This window comes from Camelus bactrianus, chromosome 14 (genome assembly GCF_048773025.1).
Source record: "Camelus bactrianus isolate YW-2024 breed Bactrian camel chromosome 14, ASM4877302v1, whole genome shotgun sequence".
Classification (NCBI taxonomy): Eukaryota; Metazoa; Chordata; class Mammalia; order Artiodactyla; family Camelidae; genus Camelus; species Camelus bactrianus.
In genome coordinates, this window is record NC_133552.1 from 70,481,455 (window position 1) to 70,505,456 (window position 24,002).

The 24,002-nt window shown below is 58.3% G+C and overlaps 1 protein-coding gene across 3 annotated transcripts; it reads right to left on the minus strand.

Annotated features, from left to right (window-relative positions):
* Window positions 1-322: 322 nt before the first annotated feature.
* GRTP1 (growth hormone regulated TBC protein 1) lies at window positions 323-23,753 on the minus strand. 3 transcript variants are annotated; one of them, XM_074378595.1, is made up of 8 exons: window positions 23,579-23,753; window positions 23,202-23,353; window positions 15,220-15,378; window positions 12,486-12,610; window positions 10,155-10,251; window positions 4,264-4,436; window positions 4,003-4,188; window positions 323-546 (listed from the first exon to the last, which is right to left on the minus strand). In XM_074378595.1, exons 1-8 carry the CDS (start codon window positions 23,623-23,625, stop codon window positions 457-459), a joined length of 1,029 nt encoding a protein of 342 aa, XP_074234696.1. In that variant the 5' UTR covers window positions 23,626-23,753; the 3' UTR covers window positions 323-456. The 3 variants fall into 3 exon arrangements, with proteins under 3 accessions (XP_074234696.1, XP_074234697.1, XP_074234695.1); XM_074378594.1 differs by lacking the exon at window positions 323-546 and adding an exon at window positions 560-3,185; XM_074378596.1 differs by lacking the exons at window positions 323-546; window positions 23,202-23,353; window positions 23,579-23,753 and adding exons at window positions 554-3,185; window positions 19,140-23,134.
* Between the last annotated feature and the right edge of the window lie 249 nt (window positions 23,754-24,002).

Here is a 24,002-nt window from a genome sequence, read left to right on the forward strand (position 1 = left end):
TGGGGTGGAGGGCTGGGGTCCGGCCCTGAGAGGAGGAGTCCGGGGTGACACAGCCACATCGGCATGGAGGGCCCGTGTCAGATTGGCAGCCCCTGAATCTTACTGTGTGCTTTATTCTTCACGCGGCTCGATGACTCAAAATCATTCTGAAAACTTACTTTCTACAAGAGACCGCGAGCACGAACCCCGCCCCCGAGGTCAGCGCTGCGGCGCAGAGGACAGGGCGCCCGTGGGGCGCTGATTGCCGGCACCTGCCGAGACGTCACTCACTCTGGGTGCCGACGTAACAAACGCACGTCTCATGTTTCACGTTACCAACATCTCAGGTAAAAATAAATTTTTAGAAACGTAGCACTTCATCGCTCACAGGCAAGACTTAATTACACAGGAACATTTGAATCGCTCCTTCAAAACCTGGTGGAGGTTCAGCAACGTCCAGCGCGTCCAGCCGTGGTGTCAGCCCCGCGCCAGCAGCCGGGCCCTGCAGCGCTCCCGCAGCCGGGCGATCCTGGCCGCGGACAGGCTCCCGGGCTCTGAGAAGATTTTCTGGAACAGAAACGGAATCAGTTTAGAGACCAACTCAGAGCAAGTCCTACCTGAGCGGCCCCGGGGCTGGACCGGCCGACGGACAGAGGACGCGGCCAGCAGGGCCCACTGCTGCTGGATGAGTTCGATCTGCAAGCAAAGAAAGGTCACCTGCTTCCTCTAGACCCTGTGAGACAGAAGAACGGAACGTGGGAAAGACCCCCGGACGGCTGTGCTCTTCCTCCAGGCCCGTGGGGGCCGTGCTCAGCGGTGGGAGGGCAGCTCAGCGGGGGCACCGGGGGGCCCCCGGCCTCGAGCACTTGAACTTCGCTCTGGGCCAAGGGCCTGGGGCAGGGCGGGCTCGGCTCCGGGCTCCTCCAGCCTCCACGACTGCACAGCAGAAGCGCGCTTACCCACGGTTCCTTGTCCCTCTTCCTACTTTTAAAAACGGAATCGAATCCATAAAGTAAATGCCTCAGATTCTGAAGTCAGGGCTCTGAGCCCTTGGAATCGAAATCGGGTAACATCTTGTCCAATTTCCATTTTTTCAGTTGTGCTAAAAACCAGACAGTTTAGCCCCTGAACCATTCCAAGTGTGCGGTTCGGTGGAGGTAACTACAGCCAGGCTGCCGGGCACCAGAGCTGGAGAACTTCCTGCGCTGGCCTCCGGCCCCACCCTCACCTCCCTGTCCCTGGGGTCCTGGCCCCTCTAGCAGCCTCGAGTAAGTGGAATCAGACAGGTTTTGTCCTTTTGTGGCAAATCACTGAGCACGATGTCCTCAAGGCTCATCCACGTAGCAGCGGGTGTAGAATTTCCTTCCTTTTTAAGGCTGAATGTAGAGACCACATGTTGTTTATCCGTCCACCCCTTCGGGCATGTGGGTTGTTTCCACGTCCTGGCTGCCTTGAACACTGCCGTGAAAGAGGGCACTGGTATCGCTTTTGAGATCCTGGTTTCACTTCCTTCGATACACTCCTGAAAAGACTGCTGGGTCACACGGCAGTTCTAGTTTCTCGAGGACCATCCGTACCGCTCTCCACAGCGGCTGCGCTGGTTTACGTCCCCACCAGCAGTGTCCACGCCGGCCCACGTTTGCTGGCTGTGGTCTTCCTGACGACAGCCGTTCTGACAGGTGCGGGGCGGCGTCTCCCTGATGACGAGCGATGCTGAACATCTTTTCCACGTGTCTGCTGACAGCAGCGTCTCTGGGAAGGACCCCCCTCCGCCCATCTCTAAACGGGGTTACTTGGCTCCTTGGTGACTTGTGGTCTCCGTCCATCTGGACGGTCACCTGCTGTGCGGTCTGCAAAGTGCCTCTGCTGCCCTGCGTTTCCTCCTCGAGGCCGGCTTCCCTTGGTCCTGGGTTTGTTTCCGCTTTTGCTGCCTGTGTCGTTCTTGGGCTGACTCCTGCAGCAGCTCCGAAGCCAGTCAGGCCATCGTGAGCAGACGAAGGACAGGAAGAAGCCAGACTTGAGAAGCAGGGGCAGGAAGAGACAAACCACCTCTCAGTGAAAGAAGTGGGCGCCGGGTGGCCTGCGGACAAGCTCCCTGCATCGCAACTTCATGATCATTTGTGCAGCTGCTGCTGAGGAATTCACGGTCACAGATCAGACCGAATGCAAGGCCACTAACAAAAAGTTCTGTTTTTCTGAGAAATTTCCCTTTGGAACTCTCCTGTGGATTCATAATCGCAGCACCTAAGGTCAGGGCAGAGTTCCCACACGAGGCCCGTCTGTGAACCTCAGGGAGGCAATCAGAGCCTGGAGCCGGGCCAGCACGTGGTCCTCCTCCCACCACGTGGCTCTCAGCTGCAGGGCGAGGTCGCCATTATATTCTCCAGGAAATTCTGGATGTTCTGTAAGGATTTCAGAGGTTTGATGTATGAACTGTGGTTCTGCTGAAAAAGATACGCGACTCTGGAGACCACGAGAAAACAAGACCCCTGCACTGGGGCCACATCCCAACTGTCACCTGAACAACCACAGCCACGGCCACATCCATGCCGTGAAGATGCGTTTCATCCCCGGTGGGGAGATCGGCCAAACCTGTCCAGCTCCTTCAGGGTCTGGGTGCCTCCCTCAAGCCCCAGAGCACCTTGGAGCCCCAGCACGGGCCCTGCCGCCCACCTGAGACCTGCCCCAGACAGACAGTGTGCAGGGCGCCCGGCTGCACACGATGGAACTTGAAAGCAGGGCGCCAAGTCAGGCCAGACACTGAAATGGATCACATGAGGCGCCCGGAAGCGGCACAGCCGCAGAGACAGCGGAGATGTTCGCGGGGCTGTGGGAGGGCAGGGTCCCCTCGGGGCGGTGGCAACAGTCTCGTGAAAGGGCCCGACTGAAGGACTCTGGAACATCCACCATAAAAGGGAGAACTTGGCGCTTTCCATCATTTTCCAGGACTGACATCACAAAAAACCTCAACAACCCTGGTTTATCGTCTCCGACGGTAAACAAGGAACCAAGTCTGCGGAGGCCTGTGATCCCGCCTGCGGTGCACGGTGACGGCAGGACCCCTAGACCCCGGCCAGCCTGAATGTCTCCACCATGTCCTGTCACCCCAGGGACCAGCACCACCCCCGCCCCACACGTCTCACCCGGTGCCTCCGCCTCCTCTCTGTCCAGGCCGCTGGTCGGTGAATGTCGGTGCTCCCGCCCACCTGAGGATGCACGTGACCTGGTGGCCTCAAGCCCCGGCGGCTCCCAGACTCCTGGCCCTGCCCCCTCCCACCCTCCCAGACTCTCCCCAGCACCTTGGTTCTCCCCAGGCCAGTCCGAGCCGCCAGCAGGCACCGGCTCAGCAAGGTGGCTGCCACCCCAGGGACAGGGGGCTTCCAGGCCCCTCAAAACAAGGCGCTGTCGGGGCGACGCTTTCCCACAGAGGGTGAGACTCACAACGGACCATCAGTACCTCCTGCCAGGGTCCCCCAGCCCCGGGCCTGCCCCCTCCGCCCGCTGGTCCACCTAAGACCCGCCTTCCCGCCCAGCCTCCCCCGTATCTGCAGGCCTGTCAGCTGCAGCACCCCCTCATTCACTCGGGTGATCTGAGCTGTGTGCACAGCCCGGACCAGGCCTGCAACCCAGCCAGGGGGCTCTGGTCTCGGGGAGCTGCCCTTCCAGGTGGACGGACAAGTGTGACCCCGCTGGGGCCAGGAGACGAGTCAACAGTTGTAGGCCCAAGGAGAGGGGAGGTGCCTTTGTATACAGGGCTGTAGGCAAGCCCGCGGCCCAGGGAGGGCCCAGGACTGGGGGAGGCCACCCCAGGCCCAGGGGAGCCATGGCCTGGAGCAGACGGGTTTGCATCCTGCTGCTTCCACCCGAGTCGGGACTGAAGGGGTCCCCGGGCTGACGGGGTAGCAGGAGGGAAGCCGTGGCTGGTCTGCGGGGTGACCACCGAGGTCTGCCCGCTGGCTGTGGACCCAGGGGAGAGGGGCCTGGAAGGTTGAGGGCCGGGCGCCCGGCAGACACAGCGCTCACCTGCATGAAGGTGTGGCATTCGGTCACGAAGCTCCCTTTCGTGATCTCCCTGAACTTCTCACAAACGTCCGTGAAGCTGCTGGCTTCCAGAATGAAGGACTGGTGTCGCTTGATGAGGGTCAGGGCCACCCGGAAGATGACCTTGGAGCCCTCACTGAACAGACAGTCCCAGATGCGAAGCACTGTCTGTGGAGGGGGAGACGCGGTCAGCTGGCGGCGGCGGCGGCCGGGCCGGCCCTGGCCTGAGGGAGGTGCCCTCACCTCCACGGGCAGGACGTCCACGAACAGGCAGAGGAACCAGCGCGACACGACCAGGGTCCACGGCACGCCGTGCCGGTCCATCAGGGCCGCCACCGCCGGCAGCCTGGTCCTCACCAGCTCCCCAAGGACCTCCTGGTCCGTCTTCAGGCCGAGCATCGAGGGGCTGTAGTAGTCTGCTCGGGGCGGAGACAAGCCGGGAACCTGCATCTCGCTCCACAAGCCACAGCCTGGCGGCCTCCACCCTGTTCCCTCTGGGCCAGGAGGGGAAGAACCTCCCCACCGGGGACCCTTCCAGAGGAGGAGGACAATGGGGGGAGGGCAATGGGGGGAGGGTGTGGGGCAGAGCCCAGCTGCACGGAGGTAGGGACTCCTGGGACCCCCCAGTGTCCCCGCCCCCAAGCATCCTGGGCCCCACCCGGAGAGTCCTGGCCCCCCCGGCACAGAACACACACCACCCCGTGTCGGGCGTCCTATTCTCCAGTGGGGAAGACAGCAGGAATGCTACAGGAGTCAGGCCGCGAACGGGCCCCACCGCCTGGGCCTTCTCGTGCCTTCGATGCCTCATCTCTGACAGGCCCCTGCGGCACGTGGAGCTGGGGGCACGACTCCCCCTGAGAACCTCGCACCCACGTGTGTGGTGGGGAAGGGCTGGGACCCATCTCGCAGGTCACCTGGTGGGCAGACAGAGCCATCAGCGCACACCTGTCCCCACGCGTGCAGGGCCCGCACGGGCAGCTGCCGCGAGGGCGCCTCCCCAGCCACACGGGCCCCACACGCGCTCTCATGGGCAGAGGCAACGCTGAAATCCCCTCTTCGTTCCCCAAGAGGGCAGAGGCCTTGATCTGAAGAGACTCCTTTTACTTCAGCTGGTGCCGCCTGGGGGTCGGCATGGGAACTCAGACCACAAGACCTTGAACTCTCACCCGAGGGCCTGGGCCCCAGCCACACTGAGCTCAGACTGACGCTTCCAACAGCGTGTCTGCCTGTTGGACGGACGGCTGTTGTGCTGAGGAACTCCCAGCTTGCCCGTGCGACGTATTCCAATAAATCTTAATGCTTAAATTCTGCTAATAAACGTTCCGTAAGTAACACGGGAAAATCCAGCACACGTTCTGTGCCAACCACGGAATCTCACCTGCTCCTCGGCACAGGGAGAGGGTGGTCTCGTTATTAGGTAATTTCATTAAAATAGAATCACTGTGGACAGTGACGTGACATCAGGGTCACGTCACCGGTTTTCACAGGTGCACACACAGTGAGCTGTGGCCCTGCTAAAGAACCTGGGAATAACTCAGCGGCAGCCAGTTTGCTGTGAAGCACCGGGGGCTCCCTCGTCCTGCCTCCTCGCGCTCCCGCTCCCGAGTGGAGCCGCTGGGCCCCCTTTCCTTTCTCAGGAGTCTGGTCCACGGGGGAGAAGCTCCACGGGTGACGCGCAGGGGAGACGAGGGGTTTGCAGAGCTGCGAGCACAGCTCCACCTCGGGCTCCGTTACAGGGAGGCTCACGGCAGCTTCCAGACCCTGCAGAGGTCACGCCCCAAGCTGGCCACAGGCCTGAGCCAGCTGCAGTCACGAGGAGGATCGCTGACAGGGCCTCCGCCCTCCCCGCCCCCTTTTGTGCGCAGCGGCAGACACACACCCAGCAGCCCGACCGGGCCGGGCTCCCCAGGCCCGGGTCGGCCTCTCCTGGGGACGCCAGCCACTGACAACAGCCCAGCAGCTGTGTCAGCACATGGGGACACGGGGAGCCCAGGTCTCGAGATGGCGTCCTGAGTCTCCGCCCACTGGACGTGCGCTGGCGACTCCTGTGAGGAGCAATTAAGGACCCGTTTCCCGGTGTTTCAAGGGAAAGCAGGTCAGACCAGCCCTCTAGGACGGGAATGTATCAGCTTGCTCCTGGGCCGACTTATTACTGACACAAAATTCAGCGACGCTGCCGCACCCGCTGGACTCCCGGTGTCGGACGGGCAGCCAGGGCCCAGGCCCCAGCGGCTTCTCCGCGAGTCTGGGCAGGGGACCCCGAGGAAGAGAACAGGCACGGCTCTGAGGTCAGAGAAGCCACTTTGTGCCTCAGTCATTCTGGGATCTGACTTCTCGCAGAAGAACAGGCTCAGTAGCTAACGATTTTAAGGAGACAAAAGAAGGTAAAATCAGACAGCCCTCGCCAGGCCAGGGCAAGGACTTAACCACGTCGGACATGATGAACCGGCTGTGAGGACACCCAGGTCTGTGTCAAAGGGGAAGACCAGCCTGAAGCCCTTTCTTGAGCTGTTGCGGACTTCAAACCCTCAGAGCACTCACCACCAGATCAACTGGACCCTAGCAAGGATGGTGACCTCTTCTGACTCTCATGACTCCAATCAGCTGAAGCTTGGACTCCGCAGACCTCTGCCCCGTGCTCTGCCGCGCTCTCTGCACGGCCCCTTCCTGGACCTGCCCCGGTCTGGCTGCCGGGGAGACACTGCTTTGGGAAAGACCCACGCCCTCCTTACTCTGCAAATCGTACCTCCTTCCCTCCCTGCCCCCGTCTTTGACCCGGCTGTGTCTTTTGGCTTGACAGCCCCCCGAAGAGGCAAACCCCGTTTTCGGATGACAGCATCTGAACACTGTTGGCTGGTGTTCTGTGGACGGGACAAAAGAGGCATTAGAGGGAAGATGTGAAACCCCTCAGGTAGAGCCTGTCTGAGCGACTCCTCGGCGACAGACACGACGCTACGCTAGCTCCCCGCAAGAGGCAGTGCCGGAGACCACGCAGAGGTGGCTTTGCACACGCTCCTCTCTCCCTGCCTCCGATTCCTCCTCGATTCTAACACCAACTTCCTGCAATTTCAGCTGCTCTGAAACTGGGGTGTCACTGGACCCGAGGGACTGCCTTCCGGCGTCGGTGCTGAGATCTGGCCTCCCTGCTCGCCAGAGCCCACGGTCACCCCACGGGTGGCCACCCAGTCTCCTCTTTTGTAAACTGCCTGCTGGGCATAATGTTCCTACTTCTCTGTTGACCTATTTCTACCTAGGTTTTTAGGAATTCTTTACATGTGCATCACATGAATCACAGACACCTTCCCCAAAGCAGCAGCTTGTCCTTTCACTTTGCATATGATGTCTTGTCTCAAACTTAGTTTTTAACGTTAATGTGATTAATCAATCATGTCTTTCTGAATTTTGTTCAAGAACTTTCCTGCTCCTGTATCATGAAGCTGTCCTATATCTTACTTTCTGAGTTTCAGCGTTCTGCTTTTTCGTATTCTTGAATCCTCCTGAAATGAGGGTCTAATTTTATTTTCTTCTGCAGGCGATGAACTGTCACAGAACGTTTCGAATAGCCTTCTCCCCAGTAATCAGTATATCTCAGGTGCCAGGTTCTGGCCGGGGACAGGCCAGCAGACTCATTTCTACCCTCTTGATTCTGTTTGTCCCCCCACAACCCAACAGTTCACCATGTCCGCGGCTACAGCGCCACGGCACACCTCCAGGGTTCTCCTTTCCAGCCTTCGGCTTTGCTTTGCCCTCCATCCTTCCACAGGACTGAGCCATCCTTGTGTTCCTGGACAAACTCTCTTTAAGTCACAGACAGAACCCAGAGCGGCTGCTGGTGCCAGCGTTGTAACTGGGGCCCGTGTTCACGGGGTTGGCCTGCTAGCAGCCTGCAGGACAGGGGCTCATCCCAGCGCCCCAAGGAGGTCATGAGTTCACCTTTGTCCGTTTTCTGCAAGATTTATAAAGAACCGTGGGAATCACCTCTCCTTCACACCTCCCGAGGGTCTGCGTGTCTGCACGTGCCCACTCGGACGTCCTGCTCCGTCCAGCGGGCTGGATCAGGCTGCATCTTCCTCAAAATTACCCCCTTTGTCTCTTCATTTTACTCACGTTCTTCCTGTGATTCGTAAAAAATCTCTTCAAGTTTTCAGAGTAGAGCACTCTTTCCATTTGTAAATACTCTATCCAGTTTTTTTCTTCATCAGTTTCTTTTAAAGTTTTTCCAAAGACACAGCTTTTGTCTCAGTTCATCTTTCTGATCGGTTCTTTGTTTTCTGTCATTGCTTTCACTCTGTCGTTCGTGTGCTTGTACGCGTACGCGCACGGAAACGCAGAGAGTGCCCTGGAAACACACGGCAGAGAGCAGCTCCGAGCAGGAGAGCAACGGACGGCAGGACGGAGAAGCGGCACTGCTCACCCCCGGTCGGTGCTGTGATTCCGAACTTCTGGAACGAGGCCACAGCTGTGCGTTTTTGGTGCAATTAAGAAGGAAGCAGCTGAATGTAAGCTGACCGTGGGCTGAGACGACAGGGTCGCCCGGAGCTCGGAGGACGGGCACACGGCTGCCCCTCCGCCACCAGGGCGCCCCGCAGATACGGCGCCCCCGCCCTCCCTCAGGCCTGACTTCCCATCTGGAGATTTCCTTCCATTTTTGAACCAAAACCTGTCTGCACTGCAGTTCGGTCTGACTGAACCTGATAACTATCGGAAATGACGTTTCACTGACTTAAAAGCGAGCCAGAGTAATGAACCTGGGCCGCCTGGGGCCTGCCATCTGCCCGTCCACGCCCCTCACTCCGAGCGCAGAGCCCCACCTGGCTTGGTCTCTTGCAGCTGGGCCGACCCCATGGGGCGGGCTTGTGGGTGATGTTCCCTGAAGTCTCCCAAACCCCCAAACAGCACCTGGAATTGAGGACGGACAGGGCTGTTCCCCCCACTCAGCCTCTGATGTAACTCAGCTGTGTCGCCACCCGCTGGGGAGCCTCCTGGCCCCGCTCTCCTCCCCCAGCAGTCCAGCCTCCCTGAAGCCACATTGGCTGGTCGTCTCCCCACCGGTTCCCGTGGGCAGGTGGCCCCTCCAGAGCCCTTCCAATGTCTACAAGGGCAAGGAGCACTGGGGTCCCTCCGCCTCTGCGGACCCCCTCTCTGTGGCACCACCCAGGCCTGCTCCTCCCGGGGACACCGAGCCCCAGATCTGAACCAGAGCTCTGCCTCGCGGCCATGGATCCGGGCCTCACGTGTCCTCTGTGAAAGGGATTCAGTGGCTGGGTCTACATGGCACAGCTGGGCCAGGGATCAGAGGGGAGGGCAGGTGCGCGTTAGCTGGAGCCTGAAACGTGCCATGAGCTCGCACTCTCCGCGCTCTGCCACACGGGGCTCCCAGAGATGGGGCCAGCTCTCCTGGGTGGTCCTGGGCTGAGCCTGCCCCAACTGACCCGGGGAGGCGACTGGGGAGGCGCGGGTGGGGCAGGAGGAGGCCCAGGAAATAAGACTGACCCAGGGCCGCCGGGACCCCACCCAGCAGTCACGAGGACTCTGCCCCTGCCTGATCAAGGAGCACTGTGGCAGCTGCTGGGGGCAGAGGTCACACCCGCCCACATCCTGTCCCCCTCAAGACGACTCCGGCCACTTCTCATCCCAAAGGGACCCGACTCGGCCACTCACAGTCTGCACGGTGCATCACAAAAAGTGGCGGCTGGTTGTTTGTTAATTAACTTGTGATTAAAACAATTAATATTCATGAATAAACAGAAAGGGAGAAATGAATGAGAGGAACGATTCTCAGCCCGAGAACAGTAACGGTGCTGCTGACAGTTACCGTGCGCTGACGGCCCCCTGCAAGCCAGGGAACAAAAGTCCACAGAAGCCCAGCGGCCCACCCGCGGTCTGCTCACCAGGAGCCGCGAAGAGCCCTGCGGTCCCCCCACGGGGGGCACAGGCTGAGAGCAGGCGGACCGCGCCGGCCCTGAGCCCAGGAGCCCCCCTGATGCTTCTCTGCTTTTCCGCTAACACAGGAAGACGTGCCCCTCAACTCTCAGACAAGCCACCGCATTAGGTTCAGCCTTGACTGGTCGGCTGAACCGTTTCGGGCACCCCAGAAAGCAGACAGAGAGAGGCTCCCAGCGGGGCCGACGTACCTGGCAGAATGCTTCCGACAAGAGCGTCCAGCAGCCAGAAGGACTCCTCCTCGCTGTCTGTCATCAGGATCAGGTACCCCGCTACAAAATTCATCCCCTGAAAGCAGGAAAGGCAGAAAAGAGACTCACGTCGCGTTTTAAACCCCCACCAGAACCTTGGCGGCTCACTGCTAACTTTCCATTTCCCTGGCTCTTCCCTAAACCCTGCAGGATTCTGGAGCCCCCTCCGCGTGGAGATTCAGAGGTGAAGACTCTGCCGTCTAGTGACGCACGCGGCCCTCTCGGTGCCTCTGGCCCTGGAGCCCTAAGCCCGGGGGCTCCAACGAAGTAACTGTGCAGTGAAACACCACCACCGGCTGCTCTCCCTGAACTCCCCCAACACCTGCCAGCAGCCTGAACGTCCACACCAGAGGGGAGCCTGCACCAACGGGCATGTTTCCCAAGATCCCAGAGCGGCGTGCACTCCTGCGATGGAGACCGTTTTGGGAAGTTCACAGAGCACACGAGCAAAGGGTGGGCTTAGCCAAAACAGACGAAGTACACGACTCCGGGCTGGGAGAAGCGCGTAGACCAGGGGAAGAAACTGGGGGTGGGGGGGCTTAACGACAGAGCAAGTGTCGCTCTCAGGTGCCTGGGTTTCGGATGACTTCCACTTCTTTTTTGCGTGTCTGTATCTTCTGAAACAAATACGTATTTCTCTAGGAATAGGGGAAAATCCAGCTTTTATCAGCCAGCATGACATAGCTGGATCCAGAGACAGCAGACCTGGGGCGGAGGCCACGTGAAGATGAGGTGGAGTCCGGAGGGACGCGCCGAGGACACCAGGAGACACTGGCAGCCGGGGGAGGGCCCGAGGGACCAGCCGGCCAACACCTGACCTCAGACTGCTGCCCCGGGACTGAGAGACGACAGTCACAGGAAGTGCACACGTGTGTGCATGTGTGCATGCCCATGTGTGTAGGTGTGCGTGTGTGCACACGTGACTGTGTTGTGTATGTGTGTGTGCGTCCATCTGCATATGTGACTGTGTGCGTGTGCGCATGTGTGCGTGTGCATGTGTCCATCTGCATGTGTGACTGTGTGTGTGCGTGTGTTGCATGTGCGTGTATGTGCATGTGCGTGCGTGTGCATGCGTGTGCACCCATATGTTTTCCCAAAGCCAGGACAGCTTTGGCATCAGGCTAACATTAAAACTTTTTAAACTATTTTAAAACCCACAGGAAGAGTAATTAGAGCAATCTAAGGACAGTGTCTCCATCCGGCCTCCCCAACTCCTGAAGGCCCAGTTCTTGTCCCAGGACAGTAAGTCAGGGACAGTGACAAAAGCCGACTGTGACCGAATTCCCTCCAGGAAGACCAGGCCTCTCAGCTGCGTCTGGCCTGCAGGCACCGCCCACGGGAACAGCCTCCAGACGACACAGGCCACCGATGGCTCAGACAGGTCCAGGCAGCGGCCCTGCGCTCCTTTGCCGCCAGTCTTTTCAGAACCACCCGCCTTCCCCACCATCCCCCTACCCCGGAGCCGAGGGCCCCGTACACGCCGGCCACGTGGGGCAGCTCCAAACAGACGTCTGTCCAAGGCTTGCTGGAACCCGGCCTCCTGATTGTCTGGACTTTGTGAGCCTCCCCAGGACGGGAGGTGACCTCTCAGGAAACCTCTAGCCAAGCCTCCGCTCCGGGGGGCACAGGGAGCCTCGGACGGTGGGAAAGCGCCCTGCCTGGAGCCTGGCGGCCCCCAGGGCTCAGGGGGCGGACGGCATGGCCCCCAGCAGGCACGGCTCCAGCTGTCCCGGGCCCCGGCTCCTCTTGCTTCTGGGCTGTGAACAAGTGTTCCTTCCATGCTCCGGAGTGATCGCCTTCGGGAGGAATGAAAAAGGACTCCGCGACCTCATGGTCAGCCCCTCGCGGCAGGTGGGAAGCAGGGCCACAGTCACCTCCCGCTGCAGGCAGATCCAGCTTCCAGAAACAGACCCGAGGGCAGCCTGGCACGCACACACGCAGACAGACTGACACACACAGATGGGCACACACACACACAAGCTTGTCGAAACTGACACGTGCATATAGACGCACACTCACAGACACACGCAGACACAGACACAGACGTGCACACACACTGTTGGCACCGAGGTGACAGGCCTGGTCACCTGTGTCCAGTAAGCAGACCGAGCTCACCTCCCACCACACCCCTCCCTGTGCTCTGACGCAGGGAGACCCAAAGGCAGAAGTCCTGCTGCTTCTCTCACTGGGAGACAGGTGAGTCCCAGCCCGGGAGGGAAGGAACGGCCAGCGGTGGAGGACGCCCGCTGGGCTGGGGGCACCCAGGCTCACCTGGCAGTACCCCACGTCGCGGTTGTGGTGCCCGTAAGCCAGCAGCACATTGTACAGGGTCCTCTGCAGGCAGGGGTCAGCACCCTTCCGGAACTTCACGTTGTCTGGGAAGGTCCTGTTCATGTCTGCAGGGAGACCCAGGGCACAGGGCTGCTCAGGGTGGAACACAGTCTGCGCTGTGACACCGGCCCCGGGGCGAGCCATGCCTGAGTGACCCAGGGGGTTCCGGCCCCTGCACCATCGAGGGCAGCGGCCGCACCCTCTGGACCCCTGGCCCACGACAGCTGTGGCCCGGGGACACTGGCTGGCCCCAGCACCCCCTCCTCTCAAACCAGCAACGACAGACGGGGCTTCTCTGAGCTGAGGCTGGGCTGTGCGTGCACCAGCGTCTCCTCCCTCTCCCCACACCCTCCTCTTGGCTGGGGAGGAGGCTGAGTGCCAGGACCGAGCATGACAGGTAAATGGTTTGCATAAAACTTTGGAAAGTTTTATGGATTCTGAAGATTGAAAACAGGAGGTGGCAGAACACTGGGAGGTTCGCTCTCAGAGATAAACAGACAACGCAGAAAACTCAGCTCTAAATAAACTCATCCCTGCCGGCTTCTGTCGGCAGGAGGGTCCCCGGTCGGCCCCTTCCCGCTCTTCAGACACCACGTCCTGGCCCCAGGCCCCCCGCCCAGCCCGGCCACCCCGCACACCTCCCACTGGCCGGACGCCAGACTTCGAGCTGCGTTACATGACCCTCTGGGGGCCATGTGTCACCTGACACGATCGCGTCCCCTGGATCTCCTGACCCCGCCTGGATCGGAGGAGTGGTGTTCGCTGCGGTGCTGGGTGCGGCACTGGGACCCACGGACACACACCCAGACCCGGAGGGAAGCACCAGCTCCCTCGATCGTGAGATGCCCCCTCTCTGAGGGGGTGCCCACGACACCCCCACCCCGTGCCTGCGAAACTCAGCCTCTACTTCATTTTATAGCAGTGAGGTCTCCACGCAGCTGCATGGACTCTGGCCTCAGGCCTCCATCTGCCCATAAAAAACAAGATCTGAGCAGAGTAGTTCCCTTTAGTGCCTCAAAGCACCTTGTTTTTCAGTTTTTTTCCCTGAAATTCCAAACATTCCAAAAACTGGAATCGGTCAGGGGGAAATGAGTTTCTCACTAATTCAGGCTAGAGTGACCACTGTACTCATTCCTACATAGTACCTTTATTATCAGAAGTTTTTCACGTGTTCTGAAATCTCTCTCCCACTCTCCCCACCGTGGAGGCAGATGTGGAGGGATGTCCAGTCTATGCTCCACCGGCCCCATAAAACGACGGACGCAGACCCCTCAAAGGACAGCCTCAGGGCACCACGTGGCCCCGCAACTCCCCATCTGCGCACCCAATTGAAAACAGAGTCTGGAAGAGAACGCGTCCACCCGTGTTCACGCAGTGGCATCCTTCATAACCACTGCAAGGTGGACGCAACCCCAGTGTCCGCTGACAGCTGGCGGATGAACTAGCCGGGCTGCGAGCAGGCAGCAGACCCCGCGCGGCCTGGAGGAGGAAGCGCAGTCTGACACCAGCTGCCACGTGTGCGAAGCTTGGGGATGTTTCGATCAGTGAGAGAAGCCAGTCTCAAAGTCAGATAATTTGTGATTCCACTCGCACGAGGTCCCCAGAGGAGTCAAATTCATAGAGACCAGAGTAGATGGTGGGGCCAGGGCCCGGGGGAAGGTGGGGGGAGGGTGTTTAGCGGGGACAGAGGTTCAGTTTGGAAAGACAAAATGGTAAGTTTTATGTTATGTGCAATTCACCATAATAAGAAAATCGATCAAAAGCTCTGGCACTAAACAGAGCCTTTAAAACTCACGTTCCAGACAAACAGCAATACCATTGTACCCGACGTGGTCGGACTTCCCTTGGACCTACAGTCTCTTCCCAGCCTGGTCGGTATCTCTGGGCCTGCAGGGCGGTCCCCCACGCTGAGACCTGGGGCCGGGTGGTGTGGCCGGGATGCAGCCGCCAGGCTCACCGGGCCCCGCTCCCGCACTGACTCCAGCCCCGGGGCTCTGAGACGCCATGCCCTGCACTGGGGACACACTCCTCTCTCACCAGTTAGTCCAATCCCTCAGAAATGTAAAGGAATTGAATTTTTAAAAATTAAATGTTTTGTGTTTAAATTTGTGCTTCTCAAAAGCTGTTGAGAAAATCAGGAAGGCAGATGTATTTCCTAAAAACCTCATTATTCAATTTAGGCCACACATTTTTTGGGCATTTTGAACTGCAACCCTAACCCTACATGACTACTGAGGAAACTGGAGGGAAAATAAGTTAAAAGACAAAATTACAAGCATCCTGAGACGCCCAGAGTTTGACGTAAAGAGAGCCGTGGCGAGGCTGTGGTGCGTGTGCCGCCAGGCCTGAGCCCACAGGCCCCCGCGTCCTCCTGTGCCTGCCCGCTCGGCGGCCTCCTCGCCTTCCTGGATGGGATCCCTCACGAAGAAGCACCATTGTCCTTCCCACCTGGCTAGACACCCAAACACGTGCTGGATCAGTTACAACGCTGCCCCCACCAATGCCTGTCTTGATTCTCCTTTGAGAAAAGTGAGCTCAGCTGCTGCACCTTCAACCGCGTTCAAGTCTCCTCACCCACATCACGCCCTCACCCGGGCGCAGACACACTCCTCCGCGGCCGCCGCCCACCCTGCTCCTCCTGCCCAGCTGCCGCCGTCCAGCACGCATTGGTCACCTGTCCTGATGGCCTCCTCCAGCCGGTCGTCCCTTTCTCCCTCGAGAAGACGCTGGTAGTAGCCGGGGTTCCGGTCCATCTGGGCCTGGGCACCACTCACCCCCATCCAGACGCGGGCCCGGTGCTCCAGCGGGATGCCCTTCCGGATATAACGCTTCACTGCAGCGGAGACAGGGGCAGCTTCAGACCGACAGACGGACAGACGGACAGACCACAGGGAGAGGCCCCGGGGCAAGTGGCTCTCGCTTCACCAAAATCAGTAAATCAGATGTAAAAAAACGCAAAACTTTATGCATCTCTTCCCGCACTGATACGTGCGCACATTATGGAATTCTGCCCTGAGCGCGGGCAGCAGCCTTCCCCAGCCCGGACCTCTGCCCCCAGCCCGGCCGGACGGGGCAGACACAGAGACGGGGCAGCCACCAGCTGATACACCAACTGAATTTAACAGAAAAAAATCACGGGAACGATGTCCTAGGTTACAGTCAAGAAAAGCACTAGCAATAAAACCTGATTAAGTCGGATCCAAGGAGACCCACGTCCTTCGCTCGTCTGCCCGTGAGCACCCTGAGACGTAGGGCCCCGGAGGCCCTGCCTCATGTACCTGCCGCCTCCTGGAAGGCGGGGGCCGGGGACGCACACCAGATGCTTGCAGAATGACGCGGGGAAGGCGAGGGAGCCCAGAGGAAGGACCTGAACGCCGCCCACCGACAGGAAAGGCAAACTGGAGTAGCTGTCTCTGCCAGCTGACAAGCGCATCGGAGCGCAACGTCTTGGCCAGGACACCTCCATGCACTCGGCCTGCTCGTACTGTTTTGGGAACATGGAAAGTCTGAGCTCTGCTTCGTTTTTCAGTCTACCAAAGGCAGCAGTCAATCAGTCTGACCATCCCTCCACCTTAGAACGATTTACATGAGACCTCAGTGGTCCACGCGACCAGGAATGCCCTGAATGGATGAATCATCCTCTGCTGAACAGCGAAGGGCCAGGTGGGTCCCATCTCGGGAGGGACAACGCTGACAGCAACTCCACGCACACACCTGACAAAGCCATGGAGCGTCGCATCACTTACAACAGCACCAGGAATAAAAGGGGAAACACCTCGGTGCACGTCGAACACGGCACCTGCAGAGGGAAGTCAAAGACGGCCCAAATAAATGCAGAGGGACACCGCCCACACCCTGGCCTTCTCGGGTCCCCGGCCTGCAGCTCAGCCACCCCAGGACGCCCAGTAAACACGATCGCACAATCCTGAAGGTGACTGTCCTGAGCTTCGCTTGCGGCGGGGATTACGAGACCGCATGCTTGTCTAAACTTACAGAATTATACGCCAGTAAGAGCAAATTTCACTGCAAATTAAATAAATATATATATGAAAGAGCAAAATAGTTACACCCCTCACCCTGGAGTAAGACGCTCTGTGCCGCGAGTCACCAGCCCAGACCCTGAGCAGACCTCCGTCCCACCCCCGTCACCCCCGACCCCCCAGCCCCTCTCTCTCTCTCACACACACACACCACACGGCCCGCTCTGCGGCCCGCACCCCCCGCGGGCTGTAACAGCACCAGCGGCACACGTGAAGGCTCTGGTGCTTCGCTGTCTGTCATCTGAGCTGACTGCGCTTCTTTGGAAGAGAAAGAGAACAGCCTCCTGCCCTGAGAGACTGGCACCTGCCCAGGGCGGGGCTAACCCAGGGACCAGCACTGACACTCGGAGAAGTGTGAAGTACGTGGCAAAAACAGTCGGGAATTTCCTTAAAGAGAAGCTAGACCCCAGGGAATTAACTTCTAGCTGTCTGCCGCAACAAAGTTAAGCAAATTCCCAGTTTTTTAAAGTATTTGCCCTTGAAAATGCATTTCTGCAATTTCATCTGACCGTGGAGGGCGCTAACCCCCCCGCCACCGGGGAGGAGACGACACGCACGGCAGGAGGAGCAGGGGCCGGGGGCTCACAGGCTAAGGGCTGACAGCAAGCTGTCCTGAGCTGCTGCTGTTCATCCGCCCCAAAAGAAAGAAAACATCGTATCCACAGTAGCAACATCCGGGGACGCTGTAGCTGTCATCTGAAGACTTGCCCGATGCCACGATTTGCAGACAATCGCGTTCCTGGAGGCGTTAAGACAGGCGGCACGGAGGAAAGTCCTCTCACAACAGAGAAACACACAGCAGGGCCAAGCAAGCAAGACGCAGCCAAGGAGGCGGCTCAGAGGGCTCGCCCAGGTGTGCCTGCCGGGCTCCAGGACGGGGCTCCCTCGCTCTCACTGCCCACGCCGGGCCACCTCCTCTCCCCGGGACGCCACACCCTGCCTACACCGCGCGCAGCCTGCGACACCTGGCAGGAAAGGCTGGATCCCTGTCTCTGGGACAACGCGTCCACCCCGGTTTATGCCCGACCGCCCTCTCAGGTCCATCACAGCTCGGCAGGGGCACTCGGTTTCACGCTCCAGTCCCGTCTCAGCCCCAAGTCGTTCCGGGAACAGGGTGACGACCGCTCTGGCTACTTCCTGCTGAAACAGGGCGCAGTCCAACCTCAATCTGGCCACCGAGTTGGAAATACTCCCAAGCTCCAAGCCCAGGATCCCAGTCTTCTGTGATTAAGATCTCATTCCCTGAGGAGCTCAGGAGAGCGAGCCTGAAAGCCTGGCCCTGGGCGGGGGCGGGGGGAGCTTGCAGCCTGCTTTCATCTGAGTGGGTTTTAACTTCTGATGTGGGGTTAATGCACACACAGCAGGGAGCACCGGCCACTGCTCCTGCCTCCTTCTTCCTGAAATATCTGATCCAAAACAATTTTATTGTCTAAAAATGTGATGGTTACAAGAGGTCACAAGGTTGCAGCTGCCAGCAGACAAGGCTTTGAAAATGGCTGGTGGTCTCCTGAGTCTGACACAGCTCAGAAAATCCATGTTCTCAACACAGGAATGTGTCCAAAATCACGTGCACAATGACCACCTAGTTTACCTTGAACGTCTGAGCCACGGCCACTCCTCTTTGACTCACATGCACTCCCTCAAGGCCAAAGCAGACGTGCGATGTGTGTCCCAAAGGCCATAAAACAGCCACTTCGGTCAGTGAAGTTCAAGTCACGCCAGCCATGAGCCAGAACGACTCCCCACACCTCCACGTGTGCAGGCTTCCCCATCATCTCGCTTCCTGATCACAAGTCCTTCAGTAGAAAGGACTGATGATCAAAGCATCTGTGCCTCGATGCTGGGGGGTGGCTCCCGCCCCGGGGTCAGATCACGTCCCTCAGCGCTGGGCCTCCAGTTCTCCACGTCGGGGGAACTAATCAGACACCGTGAACAGGCTCGGGGGTGTGTTAAGGGGAAGCACTTTACGGGCCGTCCGTCTGACCACTCGTGCCCAACTGCTAGCAAGCACCGTACGCGTACTTGTAGCAGCAGACACAGAGCAAGCACTGCTACACGTCGTGAGTCGTCAGCCACCCTCGGCGACAACTGCGTCAGAGGGTTCTCTTCCCATCCTAAACCCTGGGGGCACTATTGCCAGGGAGCCAGACGTTTGGTAAACAGTCCAGTTAGAAAGCAGACTAAAAGCCAGCAAAGTCTCAGAACCAAAGAACCACCACCACATTCGTCAGTTCGCTCAATCCTATGCAATCAATCCCTTTTACCAATCGTTCTATGAAATTACTTCTCAACAGACATCTCAAGTGTCCCACCCAGCTCAGCAGCATGACTTAAAAGAAACCTGCGCTTGTCAAAAAATCCTTTTTATGAATCACCCTGAAGACGAAGCGGCTCGGCAAAGCGTGAGCCTAACTGTGTATGAATGGCAGACCCACGAGGCGAGGCAGAGACCTGATTACAACGCTCTCGACAAAGAAGCTTAAATCAAGCTGCTGTGACAGACACAGTCCAAGACATCAGCCAGAATGACTGACAGCCCAACACCAGGACATACAATTTCCAGAACGTCTGTGTTGATAACACGCGTCCATGCGGCGTGAGGAGGCTCATCACTCCTGTGACAATGCTTCCCCTGCAACCCGACACGCCAGCCAGGCCTCGTTCGGTTAGCGTAGTTCTCTGAGGTGTCTCGGGGGCCCTCTGAAGCTTCCCGAAGTTAGCTGAAGTCAAAAGAAGTTGAATTTGCATTTGATAGGAAGTTTGTCAAAAAATACCAAAAAGTTTCACAGAATCTGCTATCAGAAGCATTCCGAGTAAACTTGTTGTCTGAGAGAGGAATCAGACCTGGCCCCGCACCCGCCCAATTTTAGTAACAAAATCTACTTACCCAGTTAGGTTTAATCTAATCTCAGCCTGACCACGCACAGAGCTCCTTTGTCAGGGCTCCTTTCCACGAACTTTCTGTTTCCACATTAGTTTGCCCCTTATTTTTTTCCGTCCAGAAACAACCAGCTCTAGGACCAAAGCACGTCTTCCCCCGTGACAAAGTGCAATTCCACCCCTCACGCCATCTGGTTTTTTTACTTAAAACATACACCCTACTTTCCCACTGCACATTAAAGTATTTCCCCCATTAGCTCCAGTAGCTTCAGTTACATATTTACGTTAGAATCCCTGGTTCTTAAGAACCTTAATTTCTAGAGAATGTGTCAGTATTTTGCTTGGCGATGACCTACCTTTCTGCTGTTCAGTAAACTTCCAGCATTTAACTTAATTTAGCACAACTCTAGAACTTCAAGTCACCAAATATCTGGAGAGATTATTCTGGGTTTTAGGGGGGATAACTGGGTTTATTTATTCCCTTTTGGGGGGTAATTAGATTTATTTACTTATTTATTATGGAGGTACCGGGAGCTACCACTGAGCTACACCCTCGCCCTGGGGAGAGATCATTGCAAAGCAGACTTTCCTAAAACATAATTATTCCTACAGGGCTCACCCAGGAGCTCTTATCTCATCTGCATTTAACTTACTTACAAGAATTTCCATCATACCACGGTAGTTAATTTTTTTCTTCCTGCTGACAAACTCAGCCACAGAAGCCTAGGTACAACAAGACATTTCCGTGTTGATCACAGCAACAAGCTTAAGCTAGCTTTAACATCAAGCACCAATTCAATATTGAATATTTCCCTGATCACATGAACCTGAAACCTGTTCGGTCTCGCTTCCTTTGCACTTGGAACTATTTAACTTGTAAGCACTTACTTTAAGGTCAGTTAAATAGAACTCATCCACAAGTGGGCTGGATTTTGTTTTTTGTTTTTTGTATAAAGATAGGCAGTATCACAGATCTCAGTGTTTCCGGCCTGAGTTGAAACCCCTCTTTTCTTCCCTGTGGGCTCAGGGAGACTGTCCATCTCAAAGGCACAGGATGAGACATGCAGTTTACCCTCTACCTGCTTCTACAAAACCCAGTCAGCCTGCCTATGTCCAGGGATTTTTTTTTCCAGTCCCCAGATGTCCACTTCAGTTTAATGAAACAACAGTACTAGACAATGTAGATCTCACATCCACATGCCTCACTTTTGGCAAAACCAGGATGAGGACAGGATTTGGACTCAGGCACCAAGACACTCGCATACACACACGTACACACCCCCCAGATAAAAACCAAACTGCAAAAGGCCCACTTTGATACAGTAGCAGAACCATTACGGGCCACTGTTCTCCAGATCTCAGGGAGCACTGCGTCCACACACAGTAACGATAAAACAGCATTTTCCTTCATTTAAGGGAGCAGAGCTGAAGATCTCCCAGTTCTGTAAAACACACCCCAGGGTTACTGTGAGATGAAACAGCTCTGATCGTCCGTACTTAATTACTCACAGGGGAGGCTGTCAACCACCAAGCAGACAACAATTCAGAACAGCCTCTCAGGAGCTCGGCTCCCTAGCCCCTAGAAGGCGAGAACCCAAACAATGCCCCAAAGACGAAGCCAAACGGAAGACCAAGGCCAGAAAAGGGAAGCCCCGACCAACGCAGGAGGGAAGGGTACCCTGGTGTCACCACACGCGAGCCCCAGCACTCACCAAAGACACCTCAGTTGGCGCTCGCTTGCTCACTCGCTCACTCGCGCTCTCTCTCTCTCTCACACACAAACACACACACACACACACAAGCGCGAGCGACAAACACGGTCCCACAAACAAAAGACCAGGCGCGGAGCAGCCCAAAAACCCCACTTCCACTCCCCGGAGGCCTCCAGTGTGGCCTGGCTCCCAGTGAGCCCAGAATGACCCAATGCCCAGCAGGGAAGGAGTCCAGGTGAAGCGGGTAGAAGCTTCCATCCTGCGCAAGCTGGAGTGGCTCACCCCAAAGCCACACACACAAAAACACAAACAGCAAATAAGCTATGGTCACACAGAGACAGTGTCGTCTAAAACCTCCACTTCCACTCCCAGACGAGGCGTCCAAACAGACGGCCCAGCTCCCGAAAGACAACGGATCCAGAGCAGCTGACTTCCCTGGGAGGAGTGAGCCCAGATGGATGGAGACTCCCAGCCTGCGTGAGCTGGAGCCACTCACCCCCGGACACCAAGTGTGGACCGCAGACGTCTCCTAGATCCACACAGCCTCGTGCCGGGGCCGCTGGCCATCAGGGAGAGTCTCTCCCAGTTCCCTGGAGCAAAGTGAGCCCTGCAGCTGCTGGGACCCAGGGGAGGCCTGGCCCGGCTGGGGCGACCTGCAGGCAGAGACTCCTGTGCTGGCTTCGCCAAAACTGTTACTGAAGGCGCGTTCACAAGCCTGCCGCACCGTGAGGCCAAACCAACCAAAATGCAGGGGTTTGGAGCAGAGAAAGGTTTACTGCAGGGCTGAGCAAGGGAAACGGGTGGCTCATGCCCCAAAAGCCCCAAACTGCCCGCAGGGTTTCAGCTGAGCACTTCTAGAGGCAGGCTGAGGGAGGGGCGTCCCCGGGTCTGTGATCAGCTGTGCACAATTTTTGGATGGGTTGACGGTGATCAATCCTTAGGATCCAGAAGGTCTGGGGGCCATGTGCTCATGATCATCAAATAGTTAATTTCTTCCATTTGGTGGTGGTTTTGAGCACCTGAAAAACTCCGGAAATCTGCGTGAGATACTATGACCTGGGTCGTTCGGAGGAGCTGCAGCAGAGGGTACAGGGGAGAGTCTGTCCCAGGAGGCCCCCAGCGTCCTGCTCCATTTCCCCTCTCCTGCATCAAAGCACACTTCACCCCGAGGGCACACACGTGTGATGGGGGACGCACAGGACAGTCGCCGGAGGTCACCCCCAGACCCTGGGGCCTGGGAAGGAAGCTCAGTGTCACGTCCCATCTTTAATGTGATTACATGTCCCACCACACTCATAAATTATGCACTCGTATGTAACTTTCTAAAACAAACAAAAAAACCAGTCGATTTTGTTTTTTTAAGGAGGTATTGGGGACTGAGCCCAGGACCTCATGCACCCTAGCACGTGCACTACCACTGAGCAGCAGGCACCTCTGCAGCTGGGGGACAACTTCATTCATTCATTCCACTAACACGGAAGCAAAGACCCAGACAATTCACCGAGTAGGGGAAACAAAGTAAAGAAAAGGATCCACACAGCCTGAGAGTCCGGGAGGGAGGGGAGAGTCGGCCAGGAGGAGAAGGGGTCTAGGGTTGTGGAGAGACAGGAGGGGGTTCCAGGAGGGGAGGCCCGTGGAGCTGGCACTGGGGTCCACACCTGAAGGCTGTGAGGGCACAGCCTGGGGCTGGGGAAGGACCTGGCGAGAGGTGGGGGCAGGGAGAGCTTGGTCCAGAAGTGGGGATTCCAGGCCAGGCCCATTTTAAGGTGCAGGAACTCAGTCTCCTTCTGGAAAGAAGCATGGCTGCTGTCTGTCCCTAAGGACGAGCAGGCCCAACTCGAAGAGAAGAAAGGGCACCCCTCACGTCGACAGTGCATGGACCTCGCCTGTGCGCCCGCACCGGACACGCGCCAGCCTGAGACTCTGGTCGGGGTTCGTAACTACCCGTAGGGCCAGGCTCTGACCCCTGGAGCCCGTCAGTCGGAGACTTGCTGAGCGCCTGATGGACCAGGCTCCGAACTCACCTGTCATGCTCTTCTGGACACCGCCCCCTCCCTTTAGAAGTTTGGACCATTTTATGGCTCTTCTGGTGAGCACCACCAGGTACGCGGAGAAGAACTCTTCGTAAGCTGCATAGTCAAAGTCTTCAGGCCTTTCAAACCCGTACGGATCAATCCTACGGCGCAGAAAGAGGAGGAGGCCGGCGGCCCAGAGTGAAGTTCCGCGTGCACGTGGGCCCTGCGCCGACAGCCGCCCCCAGCGTGGGGGCGCGGGGCCCCTCCCCGGGCGCAGGATGCGGCGGCGGACCGCAGCCTCGGGGCGCGCAGGCGCCGGCACCACCAAACCCGCACCCGCACCCGCACCCCGGCTGGCCCAGGGCGCCCCGGCCCGGCGCGCCTACCTGGGGACGCGGTCCCGCGCCGCCTGCGTGCGCGCCGCGGACTCCATGCCCGGAGGGGCGGAACGGGGTGCCGGGGCCGCGGGGCCGGGGGTGCCAAATCCACCTCCCAGGATTCGGGGCCGCTCGCGTCCTTCCGCCGGGCCGCGGGCGCCGGGAGGCGGGGCTGGGGCGGGGGCGGGGCGGGGAGGAGTGGGAATGTGAGGGGAGGGGGAGGGGAGGGGAGGGGGAGGGGGAGGGGAGGGGAGGGGGAGGGGAGGGCGGGGCTGCACCTGCTCCCGCGGCCCCTGCGCAGGGCGAGTCGCGAGCTGCTGGAGCAGGGAGCCAGGGAGGGGCCGCCGCCCTGCAGGCCACCCGGCCGGAGGCCAGGAGGGAGGAGGCACGGGGTGGGGGTGGAGGACCCGGGGGCGAGATGGGGGAACTCGGA